The sequence below is a fragment of the Emydura macquarii genome, unplaced genomic scaffold, assembly GCF_026122565.2.
Source record: "Emydura macquarii macquarii isolate MOO-44397 ecotype Brisbane River unplaced genomic scaffold, CSIRO-AGI_Emac_v2 contig_3128, whole genome shotgun sequence".
In the NCBI taxonomy this organism is placed as follows: domain Eukaryota; kingdom Metazoa; phylum Chordata; order Testudines; family Chelidae; genus Emydura; species Emydura macquarii.
In genome coordinates this window covers 4096501-4113420 of record NW_027133265.1, presented here as the reverse complement: position 1 = coordinate 4113420, position 16920 = coordinate 4096501, and the positions used below count along the sequence as shown (strand labels likewise).

Sequence of the window (16920 nt, the reverse complement as noted above, 5' to 3'; positions counted from 1 at the left end):
CAAAAAAGAACGAGATAAGTTCATGGAGGATAGGTCCATCATTGGCTATTAGCCAGGATAAGCAGGGATTGTTGTTTGCCCAGAGGCTGGGAATGGCCAATGGGATGGATGACCTGATGATTACTTGTTCTATTCATTCCCTCTGAAGCACCTGGCATTGGCCACTGTCGGAAAACAGGATGCTGGGCTAGATGGACCATTGGTCTGACCCAGTATGGCCGTTCTTATGTTCTAAAAAAGAATGGTCCATTAGATATGCCTTATTTTGGAAAAATGTGATGTCAGAGTAAGCAAGGCATTAATAGCTGGATCAAGTTACCTTATTTCTTCTTTCATATGTGAGAAAGTTTTCCATACCAGAGACCTCTGGTACATATTCTTATATATTATTAATAAACCTTATTATTACCTTCATTATCTTTCATCTTAAGTGCTTTATAAAAATAGGCCAAATCCTGGAAAGCCAAATCCATTTGATGGATCCTTATTCATGTACATATCATTTGTGGATTAAGGTCAAAATAAGATCTCTCTTGTGTTAAAGGATTTCATTCTCACTGCTGCACTAAAAATTTTACTGATGAATTTATAATTTAAAGTATTATTTAATGGAAGTCAAGGCATCCAGTAACACTGCAATTTAAGATAGCCTTTACACTAAATTTTGCTTCTTCTATACACATTTAATCAGTGATTTAGATTAACATACATTTATTCAGACTCTAAATTTTTACATTATTATTTCTGTAATGATGAAAGATGCATTTACTTAATAGATCCTTAATTTCATACTTGTGATTTGTATCAAGCTGCATTTGCACTGAAATTGGGATTCAGTTAAAAATGCAAAAAAACAGCATCTGTAAATTGTTTTTCATTAGTTAAATAAAGCCACCTTAAGTATGCTAGATACAAAGAAAATAAGCAGGTTTAACAAAACATTTTTTGCATTTAAAAATAACTGATTAAACAAAGGAATCATGATCACTAGTTAGTGAATTGGGTGGGCTCCACAAAGGGACTGAGGCACCTAAGTCCCGATTTTAGGCACCACTGCAGTCCACAAAACTGCTGCTTAATCCTGTGATTAAACCGATGATTTTCCCTCTGGGCAGATGCACTGTAGCCTCACTGTAGGTGCCCATTTCCTGCCTCAGCATGCACACTACTGCCTCATGATAGGCATATGGATGCCTATCTCCCTCCTAAGTCCCAGAATGATTCACAAACTGGAAAAAATAGGTGCTCAGTTGCCTAAGTTGCATTAGGAGTCCAAACCAGTAGGTGTGCTCAGAAGCTGCCTACTGGATTGGGCCCTTCAGGTGAGTTCACACAAAACAGCTAGAGGGAAAAGGACTTTTCTTCTCATAACCTTTAGCCCAGTGATTAACATACTTACCTATAACACAGGAGACCCCCCCCAGTTCAAGTCCCGTCACTCCAAAGAGAAGGGATTTGAAAAGGGGTCTCCCAACCCTTTAGGTGAGTGTCCTACACATTAGGATACTGAATATTCAGGGGGGCTCCCTCAATCTTTGCCATTGAAGTTGTTCCACTTTATTTAAACAATTACATACTTAAATATTAATTGGGCCAATAAAAGAATAGGAATGACTCTATAACCTAGTGCAGGGCTTCACAAACTTTTTTTTCCTGAATCCCCTTTGAAAATATTTCAGGCTGTAACAACCCCCCCCCAAAAAAGTGACAACCCCCCACTCCATACCTTGCTACCCCCCATGCCATGCTACCCTTACTTCTGCACTGCTGCTGGGGGTGGCACTGCCTTCAGAGCACGCAGCCACTGCTCTCCAGCCACTCAGCTCTGAAGGGCTCTGTCTATCAGCCGTGCATGGTGTAGGCCGAAAGCAACTATTTTGCCTTGTTACCAGTATTCACGAAGCAGAAGTAATTGTAACATCCGAACATTCTGGGACTCTATTGCAATAATTATGTTTACATGTGTTTGGGAACATTCTGCTTGTAACATCTTGCAGTTCTGTTTGCATTTTGCCTGTAATTTCACACAGTTCAGTCTACTGTTTAGAAATATTTTGAGGCCTTTTGTTACACAAGCAACTGTCTGGCCCATGTCTAAAAACATTTACTGTGAATGTGCTTTTCTAAATTCTATGTCAGTGGAATAATCCATATTGATGGCTAATTTGACTTTAACATTTTTAGGATTTTAACAACTTTTTCTCCCCTCTTTTTCTGAAAGTATATATTATTTAGTTGGAATGTAGTTTTAATTGAAAGTTGTAATTTTTGTTTTGAGTTTGTTTTTCTCTGAAGTAGAAGTTACTTAGTGTAATTGAGGAATGAATGGTGTGTGTGTGTGTAATAATGAAGTAAAAAGGCAGCAACTCTAAGTCTCCCCAATAACAAAAGGGAATGAAGCAAAACTTTGTTGCAACAACTTTTATGATCCAAAGGGCCAAAGAACACGGGTCAAGATAACCCCAAGTCCAGAGGAGTCCCCCCAGGGACATGAACAAGACAAAGTGTGAGAGATAACATAAAAATGGTCATGCTTGCAATAACAGATGGATGATTGATGATCACATCAAGATGTGAAAGCAGCATGACACAGCAAGACCCATAGATCTGCACGGGGATGGATCTCTATAAAAATGGGGTGAAGACATGGAGACTTTGGGTTTGTTCTGCAAATATCGAGGAGCATCGGATTCGTGACCGACAAAGTCCGGCTCCATCCTCATGTTCAGCCCACCTGGCCAATGGGCTGGCTCAAGCTACTCATAGGCTGGTAATTATACTCCGCCTGCAGAACAACATTTGTTTTGTTTTGTTTGTGTGTGTATAATTGCTTTTTGAAACTTCTGTATTCACAATAAACACGGCATATTGCCTTGTCCCCCTGAAAACGATCTTGCTGTTTTTTTCTTTTATAAGTGTAACAACGGGACTGACAGCCGCAGTCCTAGCATGCACAGGGGCTGACAGCTTGCGACCCCCCATAATAACCTCACAACCCCTTGAGAAGTCCCAACCCCCAGTTTGAGAACCCCTAACCAACTGGCTAGCACACTCACCTAAAAAGTGGCAGAGCCCATTTCAAATCTCTTCTCCCCATCAGGTAGAGGTGGGGGAACCTTAAATTGAGGGGCAGCAGTCTCCTATATTCTGGGTGAGTGCCCGATCCACTAAACTAAAGATAATAAGGAAGCTCCCCCTGCCCATTCTTTGTATAGAGGGCCCTGGGATTTGTGGATCAGTATAGTTCCTGTCATCTTCTAGGGCATTGGGTCTCAACCTATTGATGAGCCACAAACGCAGGTCTCTGTTATGTGGGCCCCATCACATAATATATATACTACTGGAATGGCCCTGAGGATGTCACTTGGGCCACAGCGATGTATTGACTGAGCTACAAGCAGCCCATGGATTGAGAACCACTGTTCTAGGGGCTTGTCTAGAGGCGAAAGGCTAGTGGCACAGCTGCAGCACCCAACTGCCTTAGCATAGACACTACCTACACTGCGGGGAGGGGTTCTCCTGTCACTGTAGATAACTCACCTCTCTGCTGTCAACCTAGCACTGCCTACCCCAGGCTGAAGTTAAGCTGTAACTACACCCCTGGGGTAACTTCCTCACCCACGGGCGAGGTCCCTGGGCCTACCTAATTTTTTGGTAGAGGCCAGGTGTAAATGCCTAAAGAGCAGACGCGGTGATGCCCAGCGTTGTCACACTTCAACCCCTTGGGGCTCCTGGCCTAGGGCCCTTCATACGTTCAAATTAACCGACCGGACGCTCTCACACCTAGCTCCCCGGGGCAGACTGGCAAAGGCAGCCGGGTCTCCCTGCCTCGCCGCTTCCCAGGCGGCTTCTCACGATCTAACCATCGACGGGCCCCAGAGAAGCAGCAGCCCAAACCCTCCCTGTCCCTGGGGAAGAAGAAGCGGCCGCGGGGCTAAGCGGGACTCCCGCCGGGCTGGCCCCTGGCGCGCGCACAGGGCTGTCGACCTTCTTAAACGCCGTGATGGCCGCGCGGCTCCTCCGCGGGCCGGGAGAGGGGCGCACGCGCAGGTCTCGAGGCGCTCGGTAACAGGTGGTGAGGCAGGAGCTGAGGGGGCGGACGTGGCCGCTACTTCTTTTACGGAATCCCTAACTCCAACTCAGGACGCATGCGCAGTGCTAGGGAGGCGGGGCGGCTGTTGCTGCTGCCGCTTCTCCTGCCAGTCTACTGGTCCCGCCCTTGGGCTTCCGGCTCCGGCTCGTGCCGGCGAGGCGGTGCGCGTGCGCCAGACGGGCGGCGGAAGTGGATTGTGCTGCTGTGCGTGCTGTCGTGCGGCGGCGCCGCCGGCTTTGTAGAGCCCGTAGTTGAGCTCGCGCGGCTTTGCTGGTGAGTGCAGCTCCTCCCCTCCGCCCCTGTTGCAGGGCCCGGCCCGCGGGCGCTGCGCGGAGCCCCTGGTGCTAATCCGCGTCCGCGGGGGAAGGAGCGGGGGGCTGAAGCGCCGATAGGTCTGTGTGGCTGGCCCGGACTCGCTCGGCTCAGGTGACGCTGCTCCCCCCCATTTCTCTCCTGTTGCAGGCTCCTACCGCTGCCCCGGGGCGGGACAGGACCCGCCTGACCCCGTCCCGCCGAAGCCTCCCCTGGATGGATCCGGAGTCTCCCCTGGTCTTGAGTCGGAAGGAGCGGACGCGGCTGTGTTGGTGTCTCAGGGCGGGCTGCGTGTGATTGATTCCTGCTCCTCGGGAAAGCATGTTGTCGCTTGTGACAAGGACGGCGGGGGTCTGGGACAGGCTGCCGAGCGCCTGTAACGCTGTTGCTTTATTATGCTCGTCTCAACCGTGGATGAGAAAATGCCCTGCAGATCGTGTTGTGTTCCATAGAGCCTACAGTTCCCCAAAGAAGGTGATGAGCTTTGTGTTTGCAATAGATACAACAACTGAAAACTAGCGCTACTATAGACTGGGGGATGGAAACCCCCTTAACCCACATGAATGTGTTTTGGCCCTTTAATGATCCTTAGGAGCAGAAATAAAGGCTAAGTTTGTACTTAAAATGCACACGGGTTAATTCTCTCAAACAGGGTGAGTTAGGCCTTTAAAGCAGTGTTCTGAGCAGCGTTTCTGTGTTGTGACCCCTTGGGAAAAGCTGTGTCTTTCTGACAGATATTCTTTGTTCTTGAACTGCACCGTGCCCCCAGAAACACTGTCATAAAGTAATTACATGGGCAGTAAATCAGTTAGAACTATTCCCTGATGCTAGCCGGGATCTCTGGGTATTCAGTGGCCAGTGTTTGCTTTCTTTTCTCCTCCTTGAGCCCGACTGTGTGTAAGGCCTGGTCTACACCAAAAACTTAGATTGGCTGTATTGCTCAGGTCTATAAAAATTCAAGTGCTGTGAAATGTAGTTAGGCCAACCCCACTGTAGTCGCAGCTAGGCTTGGTCTACACTTACCTGGCGATTTGGTGGCAGTCGACAGGAGTTACACAAGCTACGCAGAGCATGACTCCTGTCGATTTATGTGCTCTTCTGCATGCCGTCTTCACTGCACTGCGCCAATGGGAACCGTGTTCCCGTCAACGCAGTGCTACGCCACTTGGGGTGGATTAACAGTATCAACTTCTGGATCGATTGAGCAGGTCTTCACTGACCCCTCAGTCGATCCAGATAAGTCAATCTGACGACAGCTTTGCTGCCGTCAGTGTAGATGTACCCCATGTCCATGGAAGTATTCTTCCATTGGTCTAGCTACTGCTTCTGGGAGAAGTATGTTACTTATATCAACAGAAAAACATTTACATCAACATATGAAGCGTCTACAGCCGCAGCATGATAGCAGTGTGGAATTCAGTCTGCTGCACGGAATAAGTTTGACAGTGTCCTAAGCAAGGGTCATGTCCAAATTTATTTTTATTTTGATTCAGGTGACTTGGCTCTCTTCCATCTGTCACCTCTTGCCACTTCATGCATTGGAGGGGAAAAGTTGGTGACAAGTCTGTCTTTGAAAAGCTATTTGTGTGTCTTTTTTTGCCCTCTAACTTTCCTCTTAAAAGTTTTTAATAGACTTAATAGTGATTGATGGGGGAACTGGTTCCAAAAGACAAATTGTGTAATGGATTTAATTGCTCAGGTTACTTTTCTGCAGCTGGAAATGAAACTTGACAGAATGAAGAGGTAAGCCATAGCCTAGTCTCAGATACATAGTGTCTGAAACGCTTGCACTAGTTACCCTTTTCCCTAGCTTGTCCTCAGAATTATTTTAGAAGGAAGAGGAGATGTGGGGGGAGGGGATGTAAGGTTTACACTATTTTTCAAGTTATGAAAAATATAAAGGAATGAGGAGTAACTCGGTTCATGTATACAGGCATCATTCTGCATTGCGGTTTGTGAATTTTTACCCTAATCTCTTTGTGAATAGGAATTTCTTCCTTTTATATTTTTCAGGAACAGCTGGATATGTCTGTATTTCCTGTAGAAAATATTAGAAATTTCAGTATCATAGCTCATGTAGACCACGGTAAAAGCACTCTAGCAGACAGGCTATTGGAAATTACAGGTAAGCATTCTAATTGTAGACATTATGGTGTTTTAGTTGCCTTTACTTCTCATGAGGTCAGGCATTGTGCAGACTTTCTTGTATAGTTCTAATCTAAGATGCTGTGGTAGAATTAAACCTCTAACATCCAGGCTATTCTAGTCCTGAGCTTTTCGTGCACATACACCATCAGTTGTATGGCAATAAAGATTGGCATATTGTAGACATATCTCACCAGACCAAAAAAAAAAAGTTTAGAGGAGGGTGGAAAAAGAACATGGAAGGGATGTATTTAGAAATGTTTTTTATGCAACTCTTGACCAATGATAAATAGGCCAGAACCTAGAGTATTTATTGTACTTGTTGCCTGAGTGTGAAAGGCATAGAAAATTTTGGGTAGTCAGAAGGGGACTATTGAAACCTGGAAACTTAAGACAGAATTATTTTGAGGGGTACAAGTAACACAAATGCTTCAGAGCTATCCCTCCCACTTAGATGATTGGAGGTAGTTTATATGAGAGCTGACTGATTTAGCAACAAAATACCTTTTGAATGTTTTTGTGAAAATGGGATGTCAGGGGAGTGTATGCGTGTCACACACTTTTTAGCTTGGTGGTTCAGGTACTGGGCTGGGATGTTAGAGATCCAGGTTCATCTCTGTGCTCTGCCTGTTTTAGAGCAGGATTCTTCTCTTTCTCTATGTGCCCCAGATTCAAAAACCTTCCTGACAAAGTTTTGTGGAAATGATACATCTCCACAAAATGTTTAGGCTTTAACGGTACTGCACGTTACACAGAAATTTCATTTAGAAGAAAATGTTTTAACCTGCTGTAGTTCTCATCGCTCTTAGAAGCAAATACTGGACCTTATTTCATAACTATAGAGGTCTAGCTTGTATTGAAATCAGTATGGTTCTATTCTATAGTGGGTCATTCAGGATTTGGCAGTCTTTGCTGGGAATGTACACCCATCTGTTGACCTAACTCTACAGGGTGCACATTAAGAATTGAGTGCAGATCCTGTGGATTCTCTGCTGTTGTGCAGATCTGCTGACCATTTCGTGCCCTAAGGGTACAAGAAAGGGTACAAGTGGTGAAGATGCTGCTTCATTTTTGAGATTGGAGTTATAGCAGCCCTGGAGGAGATCCGCTGCTATCAAGGGATCCAAGAGGGAAGGATTCCTTCAACCCTGACCCCAAAGAAACTTCCCAGTGCACAGCCTGGCTGCTCCGGCAATGGTCTGGGGGTAAGATATATCGGTTTTAGGTCTCCATCAGGGTGTCTGTAGATTCAGAAAGATAATACTGCATCATTTCACATGCAAAAAGTTATTTTTGCAACTACAAGATCTTGAAACATAATTTTATTCTAATTGAAAACTTAGATTCTGCATAAACTGTTGGATAAGCCTCACTCATGAAGGAAAGTGTCCTATGTCCTTTGAAAAATGGTTATGTCAAGCTTTGCTCTTGTGTAAAGTCACCATTTAGATCTATATTTAAATTTTGGGAGAAGGAATCCTTTCCCCCTTGGATCACTCAATAGCTTGCAAAGGTCTGTACTAGAAACTAAATGGAAACTACCATACTCCTTTCAGAAAGAGTTCAAAATTACACTTGTGTAAAAAAAAAGATCCTAATTCCATTATTAAAACATGTATTTTAGGAACAATTGCTAAAACCGACCATAATAAACAAGTCCTGGATAAACTGCAAGTGGAACGGGAAAGAGGGATCACAGTTAAGGCACAGACTGCATCTCTATTTTACCATTATGGAGGAATAAACTACCTCTTAAATCTCATTGACACACCAGTAAGTTAAGTATAAATATTGCTAAAAATAACATGAACCTAAATGTCCTCACTTTAAAATGCTTTTATTCTTTTGAAGTGTTAGCTCTGCCCATTATTCTATAGTATTAAATTTGTAAATTTATCCAGAATATTTTTCCTCCACAGTGGCTTGAGCTGAAGTGTTAATATCATACAGATGAAATCAACCAGATGCTCTTACTACAAAGGACTGTAATTAGAAGTTGTACTTGGAGTTGTAAATACCAATTTTTCTTCACAGGGTCATGTAGATTTTAACTATGAAGTATCACGGTCACTATCTGCCTGTCAAGGTGTCGTTCTTGTAGTGGATGCAAATGAGGTAGAGTTCTGAATTCTCATGTTCTACTTATGAAACCTCATAAGTTAATACTTTTTATTAAGTTGCTTAAACTCCACTTGTTCATTACCCTTCTGCCCTTTGGAAAAGCACTATTGCCACCTCAGGCAAAGAGTACAAAAATGACTTAGGAATTACCAATTAGATATGTGCCTGTGGATACGCTGGTCCAACGAAACAAAAACATAATAAGCTTAGCCAATTATATTGTGGGTTCAGTCCCTTGCTTTCTTGCTGAACTCCAGTAAAGTCTATGGAGTTGAAGGCACTCAGCTTTCTCCAGGAGTTGCTCGGCAGCTCACAGGATAAAGCCCCTAGAACCAAGTTGCTTCTGAAATTCTGATGCAATAACATTGCAAATCAGACCAGTGTAAGACAACTATACCACTTTTGTTTAGTACTGTGATAGTCAGGATCATTTCAAACTGTGTTAAAGATTTTGAATTTAAAATTTTGCTTTGGGGAGACATTCCTATGTCTAGCTATAGTATAGTATTGGTAAAAACATAACCAATGTCATTTGTGCCTGTGCCTCTTTAGAGGGCCAGAATAATTATCTAGTCAACAGTTATTTATAGGAAAATTCATCTTGTTAAAGCCACAGAATACCACATATTAGATGATGCCATACTGTTGAAAGCATATCCAAGTCAATAGTTGTAGGCTGGTAAATAGCGTTAAACAGTGTTTAAACTTCAATTTCAGTTAGGATGTGCAGTTGAAACCTGAATGCTTCTCGACAGTGGAGCTATAGAACACTGAAAAGAGATTGATTTGTACAATTTGTCACACTTTATATTAAGGTTTCATTTATAAATAGTTTATATAGGATTAATAAATGCTTATTAGCTGTTATAACCATGTTACAAACACTAGTATTGTCTGCAAACTTTATAAGTGTACTTTCCATGCCGTTATCCAAATCATTCATGATATACATATTGATAGTGAATTATGATATTTTCTGTCTTATCTATCCTTTTTCTGATGGTTCCTAACATTCTGTTAGCTTTTTAGACTGCAACTGCACATTGAGCAGAAGCTTTCAGATAACTATTTTTGATGACTCCAAGATCACTTCCTTGATATGGTTACAGCTAATTTACATCGCATCATTTTGTATGTATAGGTGGGATGATTTTTTCCAGTGTGCATTACTTTGCATTTATCAACACTGAATTTCATCTGCCATTTTGTTGCCCCGTCACCCAGTTTAGTGAGATCATTTTATAAGTCTTTGCAGTCAGATTTGATCTTAACTATTTTGAGTAATTTTGTATCATTTGAAAACTTTGCCACCTCACCATTTACCCCCTTTTTCAGATGATTTATAAATATGTTGCACAGCACAGATCCCAGCACAAATCCTTGGGGGATGCTATTTACCTCCCTTTATAGTGAATACTGAGCATTTATTCCTATCCTTTGTTTCCTGTCTTTCAACCAGTTGCTGATCCATGAGAGGACCTTCCCTCTTATCGCATGACTGCTTGCTTTGCTAACAGCCTTTGGTGAGGGACCTTGTCAAAAGCTTTCTGAGAGTCCAAGTATGCTATATCACCCCATCCGTGTATTTGTTGATTCCCTCAAAGAATTCTAACAGATTGGTGAGGCATGATTTCCCTTTACAAAAGCCATGTTGACTCTTCTCCACGTATATGTTCATCTATGTGTCTGATAATTCTGTTCTTTGCTATAGTTACAATCAATTTGCCTGATACTGAAGTTAAGCTTACCAGCCTGTAATTGCTAAGATTGCCTCTGGAGCCTTTTTTTTGAAATTGGTGTGATGTTAGCTGCCCTCCAGTCATCTGGTATGGAAGCTGATTTAAGCGATAAGTTACGTACCATAATTAGTAGTTGTGCAATATCATGTTTGCGTTCTTTCAGAACTTTTAGGTGAATGTCATCTGATGCTGGTGACTTTACTGTTTAGGTTATCTACTTGTTCCTAAACCTCCTCTAATGATACCTCAATCTATGATGGTTCCTCAGATTTGTCATCTAAAAAAATGGCTTAGGAGTGGGAATCTTCCCAAATCCTCTTCGGTGAAGACTGATGCAAAAAATTAATTTAGTTTCTTTGCAATGGCCTTGTCTTACTTGAGTGCTCCTTTAGCACTTTGATTGTCCAATGAGCACACTGATTTTTTTGGCAGGCTTACTGCTTCAGGTGTGCTTAAAATTTTTTTCTGTTAGTTTTTCTGTCCTTAGCCAGTTGCTCTTCACATTATTTCTTGGCCTGCTGCCTTACACTTTTATGGTTGACTTACCAGAGTTTATGCTTCTTTCTATTTTCCTCAGTAGGATTTGACTTCCAATTATTAAAAGATGCCTTTTTGCCTCTAACAATCTCTTTTACTCTGCTATACTCTTAATATTCAAGCATTTCTATTCAAGGAATTTGTATCCTTAGAGATACTATGGTACAGTTTGATTCATTTAAGATTTTTTACTTTGGCTCTGATTTCTTTCACATATAATACCACTCCCCTACCAGAATAACCTACTCTGTCATTTCTGTATACATTATATCCTGGTATTACCATGTCCCATTGATTGTCCTCATTCCACCAAGTGTCTGGGATGCCTGTTGCATCAATATTCTCATTTAATTGCAGGCACTCTAGTTCACCCATCTTGGTATTTAGACTTCTAGCCTTTGTATATAAGCACTTGTACGTTTTGTCAATATTCAGTTACTTACCTTCAGGAGTGATGTTTAAATGGAACTGTATTTCATTTGTCTGTTCCACACTAGCTCCTACCTGTACTTTACCAAGTTCTTTCCTATCCTCTTTTCTTGGATATAGAGTTCCCCCTTTAAAATAAATTCATCCCTAAGGGATGTCTGCCCAAACAGTATGCATCTCTGCACCTGTTGGCTTTTCCCTAGTCCTTAGTTTAAAAACTTCTCTACAATTGTTTTAATTTTACATTTATGTGGAGCCCATCCTTCCTGTATAGTCTCCTACTTTCTCAAAAGATCCCCAGTTCCTAATAAACCTAAAACCCTCCTCCCTATACCATCCGCAGGTTGAAACCCTGCAGTTCTGCCTGTCTTTCTGGTCCTGTGTGTGTAACTGGAAGCTACAATGGAGGTCCTGGACTTAATTTCTTACCTAGCAGCCTAAATTAAATTAATGGTGCCCAAAATCAAAAATTTTTCATTGCAGGTTGATTGGGAAGTTTGGTTTGACCTGAGATGAATTTTTTTCCAAGTTTTCAATTCACTGAAAATCCTGAAAAATTTTTTTTGTTGTTGATCAGAAATGAGTATTTTCCCAGAACTGCCAACGTACTAACAAATCAGATATTTGTGCAGCTCTAGTTATAAGCACATCAGGAAAAGGTATTATAGATGGTTATTAGCAACCCATTGATCTCTTGGGTTCTACAACAATTGCTTTAATAAAACATCTTGTTAATAATTAGATGTTATTAATCCTTTATAAATGGAACCTTAATTTTAAGTTGTCATCCAGTTATCTTTTAAACTTGCATTAGGTTCATACAGTATTGTACAAAGGTATTATTTTCAGCATTTAATAAATGTATTACTACATTATGAGTATCCTCTGTGGTGCACCTATTATACTTATTTCCATGTGTTCTGTATTGCCATTACCTGAAAGTGTGTTATTGAAAAACAATTCAAGAAGTATTACCCCGACAAAAAGAATGGATTTGTATAATACAAAAACAGGCTTCTTATCTGATAATACCACAACCACAGAACTTAGTAATATTGGATAATAAAATTTTGTCTATGAATACTTTACAGGGTATTCAAGCACAAACGATGGCAAACTTCTATCTTGCTTTTGAAGCACAACTGGCAATAATTCCTGTTATAAACAAGGTAATAATGTTTTAGACTTTTATATAATAGTAGCAATTTTTACATAACCATGACAAAATTATGAAATACAAGAAATTTATCACCAAGTTGAAGAATGCAACAAAATATGGAGTGACATTTACTCATGTTTTAAGGTGCTACTCTGAAATAAAAATGGTTGAAAATAGTGAGTTACCCTCTGTTTAGTATTTTAAGCTATTTGCAGTGAATTTCAATTGGTGTGAAAGATGCCATTTTACCCAGTATGATAGGTAGAAACTTTATTTGGGTGACAGGAATGAAAGGTTCTCCACACAGTGGGCCCAGCTCAGATGTGGCATGTAAGTTACCTGTTGATAAGTGTGTCTAGCAATTTGAGTTGATATAGTTGATAAGCTAAGAGACTAGAAGGCAGCGCTGTAGTAAGACAAGCAATTAAAGATTTGTCTTGGCTAGGATAAAAGATGTGATTTTAGAACATATTAGCTAGCTGGCTTTGAAACGGGAGGGGAGAGGAGGGCTAGATTTCACCTGGGTAGGCTTGTATAGCCTTGTCTACACTAGAGTTTTAGGACATGTCAGAGAGTTCTAGCTAACTGTTTTTAACAGCACACTTTAAATCCTAGTCAAGGCAAAACCAAACTGGAGGGTGTGAGTTAAACTATCTCCTGACCCCATTTACTGTGAATCTTTAGCCCATTGGGGCGTGAGTTATGCTAACATATGGTACTTAAGAACATGTAACTTGCATCACTTCTGAGCTTGACTCACTTGAACTTAACCTGAAGAAACCAAAGAACCACCATTGTGGGTGAGGAGGTGGTATTTCCTTACTCTATTCAGTCCTTCCTGCTGAAACTATGAAGAAAGGTGAAAAATAATGTTAAATGTGATGGTACTTTTTATAGATGGATTTGCTTAATAACATTGCAGCCCATCATCATGGAAATGCACCCATTTAAAACATTGGAAGTCAATCTGTTACAAAATTCTTTGTTTTAATTTGTGGTAAATCACACAGCCAACTTTCTACAAAGTTTGTGGTACCTTCCATCATGAAGTTCATTGTATTCCAGCATGCATTTTCAGTTCCCCCACATTTCTGTTTTCAAAAGTGATATACATGTGAAGGTATTTGGCTTACTACCTAATCAATATTCAGGAGATATACTTTAATGAGCTTTTAAGATAAACACTCCACAAATAACAAGATTTACCTGAAGGGCTGTGTGGGTGGAAGGGCAGGAGATAGGTTATTGATTATCTAGTTAAGTGAAATGAAATGTGTAGGTGTAAAATTTTCTCAATATCTGAGCTGGAAATAAGGCTGAGTAGTGTTTTACCCTTGTGCTAGATGCAGATTTGCAACATCACATGAATTTTTCATCCGAGGTACAAAATCTACTTGCCTTCTCTTTATTAATCAGTTTTCTTATGATAGTAAAGCATCCTCTTCAAAAATGCCAAAGGAAAAAGAAGTCTTGCCAAAGATGAATGAGCAAAAATAATTTTACAGTGCAGGGTTTTAGCATAGTTTATAAAGCTATTTTGAAACTTGCACCCTGTCTATACCTGACTAGCAGTCTTGTTAGCACTATTCTACAAGAATTGTTCTACACAAGTCTCTGAAAGATGAAAGTACTGTTTTAAGACTCATTTGAGAGAATGCTTTTTTTTAATATGGATCCTTCTGTTTAAGACAGCTGTTATTTACCTGCAGTATTCATGAGCCCATTTTTAAAAAAAATTAGAATTCTAGAATCTAGAAAAAATCTAGAATTCTGACACAGAAGGTGGGGGTGTGTGCGTGTACGCGCGCGCGCGCGTGTGTGAGAGAGACACTAGCATTTCAAATGTGTAACAAGAATATTGTTTTGTAGATTGACTTGAAGAATGCAGATCCTGAAAGGGTTGAGAAGCAAATTGAAAAGCTATTTGATATCTCTAAGGATGAATGTATTAGGGTAAGATCTTCCTTTATATGTTTAAAAATCTGGATGTTTAGCACCTGGTTAATTAGATATTTTAAAATCCTGTTTGGAGCTCAAATGGAAATTGTGCAAATTCTTTTGAAAAGTAAATCCATTCCTAATTCTTTTTTGACATGGAGTGTATATTTCTTCTCATTGTTAGGAAGAGGAAAAAGGTCCTTTTTTAAGATTAATGTCCATCTAGAGTGGTGAAAATACTTTACAATAATGTAACAAATTTTTTGGACTAATGAACAGAGGCTTCAAGGAAAACTTCGAAATTATTTCCTGTATTGTGCATATGCCAGGTTTATCATGTTCTTTTTCTTTGATGTCTTTCCTCCTGCATGAAATGTGTCCATTTCTCTACTATGGAATGTTTGTGACATATCATTGTTAACTCAAGCCTTAAACTCTATTAACATGCCTAGCAACTTGCCCATGGACCTATAGCTGAACATCATAATTTTAACATTGTCAGTTTAATAGATAATGTATATCAGCAAGACTCGTTCCCAATAACACATTTTTTCTGAACTTGTTTTAGATTTCTGCTAAACTAGGAACAAATGTGGAAAAGGTGCTTCAGGAAGTTATTGAAAAGATTCCACCGTAAGTTTTGGTGTTTTAGGAGTTTTATGGGGCCAATGGCAGACTGTCCCTATTTATGATGGTAACTAGCTTTTGGTAACTAGACAGATTTTTAAGCTGCCCCTTTAAATTCCTTATACCAAATCCAGTCTACATGAAATTTCTCACTTGTGGCTTCCTGTTACTGGAGTGGGAGGGCAAGTGTCTTATTTTTGAGGTGAATAGGCAAGATGTTTTTGAGAAACGAAATTTAGAAAAGAGAAATTTTTCTTTGCTTGGTAAATGGTGTGTGTGTTTTACCCTCCACCACCCACAATATATATAGAAATTATTAAAGATAAACATAATCTAAAAACCATTAACATAGGTGACATTATATGAAGTGGAGAGAGAGGAAAAAATCAAATACATTTGAACACTACCAGTAGGACCACAAACAAGGGAGCAAAGAGAAAGCAAGACCGTTTTTATGAGTAGTTATTTAAATTTCCTTTTTACAAACGATGCACTTTCCCCAGATATTATTTTGTAAATAACTGAAGATCAATCTAAATATGATTCAGGAAAGCACAAATATCTGAAGTATTTATGTTTAATAAAATGTGTTAAGTTTTCATTCTTCTTTCTGAGCATTACATTGTTTAGTTAAAAAAGTTGTTCTAGGCCCCAAGTTACCAATATGTATCTTCAGCTTTAACAGCCTGAACTGCAGATTAACCAAGCCTTTTATTTGGGAATTTGACCATTGTCAGCATGACAAGAAAGGCTGCTAAATCCCAATTCAACTTTAAATCAATATTTTGCTTTTCATTCTGTTTCTCATTAGATAATACCTAAAGTGATAAATGCCAAACAGAACCCAAATGGTAATGAAGTCAGTGGGGGATGGAAGAACTGCATCAGTGGGATATTCTTGATGAACAGAACTTTAGTGGGGAAAAACACTTTAACAGTTTAAATTTCTGCCATCATGAAAGAAAGCTGAGACACAAGAACAAAAGATGCACTTAATTTGGAACATTAATATTATTGAGAGAGCAATCTACTGGTACAGGTTTATGATCAGAAATGGAAGTGTGGAATGGCTTCAATATCTTCTCATAACATTCTGTGTCATAAAGAGCAAATCTCTTTTTTCACACCGCTTCAAGATTTTTGTTTGCTGCACTCACAGCACTTAGACTTGGGTCTATTTTTGTATGAACGTTTTGACTGAATGTTTTGAAACAGATGAAATTGTCATTCAATGAATAATAGTCTACAGTTCATGCTCTTTTTTTAATAGACCCAGTGTTAACATTAGTGATCCACTGAAAGCCTTGGTGTTTGATACCACCTTCGACCACTACAGGGGTGTCATAGCTAACATTGCGCTCTTTGGTGGAGAGGTTCAGAAAGGACATAAGATTGTGTCTGCTCACACAAGGAAGACTTACGAAGTTAATGAAGTAGGAATTCTGACTCCAGACGAACATCTGACTCATAAATTGTAAGTAAGAAGTTCTTTTGGAAAAAACCCATAACAAATGATTATTAGAATAATCAGATATAAAGTTGTGAATCCCTAGATCATCTGTTCAGTTTTAGCCTTAGATGGTAGACACCGGATAGGTGGGATTTTTGGAAATGCTCAGCATTTGTCTCACTGTTCCACTCAGAATTAGGCCATTGCTGAGCATTTTGAAAATCCCATTCTGAAATTTTGCCTAGGAGTGATTACACGGCTTGAGTTGCTGTTCTCAGTTCAGTTTCTAGTGAGCAAGTGTCCACCGCACATAAACGCAAACCACCAGCTTCACTGTTGGGACCCTTCTTTGCAGTGTCAGCAGCAAGAA

The 16920-nt window shown here is 40.2% G+C and overlaps 1 protein-coding gene across 5 annotated transcripts in view; it reads left to right on the top strand.

Moving 5' to 3' along the window:
- Positions 1-4304: 4304 nt before the first annotated feature.
- GUF1 (GTP binding elongation factor GUF1) overlaps positions 4305-16920 on the top strand; it is a 39037-nt gene continuing 26421 nt past the window's right edge. For 2 of the 5 annotated variants that reach the window (XM_067531247.1, XM_067531243.1), the window contains exons 1-8: positions 4419-4879; positions 6419-6530; positions 8175-8323; positions 8585-8665; positions 12468-12545; positions 14405-14488; positions 15042-15106; positions 16371-16574. In XM_067531247.1, coding sequence (XP_067387348.1) covers positions 4727-4879; positions 6419-6530; positions 8175-8323; positions 8585-8665; positions 12468-12545; positions 14405-14488; positions 15042-15106; positions 16371-16574 — 926 coding nt within the window. In that variant the 5' untranslated portion in view covers positions 4419-4726. Of the gene's footprint in view, positions 4367-4418; positions 4880-6418; positions 6531-8174; positions 8324-8584; positions 8666-12467; positions 12546-14404; positions 14489-15041; positions 15107-16370; positions 16575-16920 lie in introns of those variants that run through there. The other 3 variants (XM_067531244.1, XM_067531245.1, XM_067531246.1) reach the window with 3 other exon arrangements.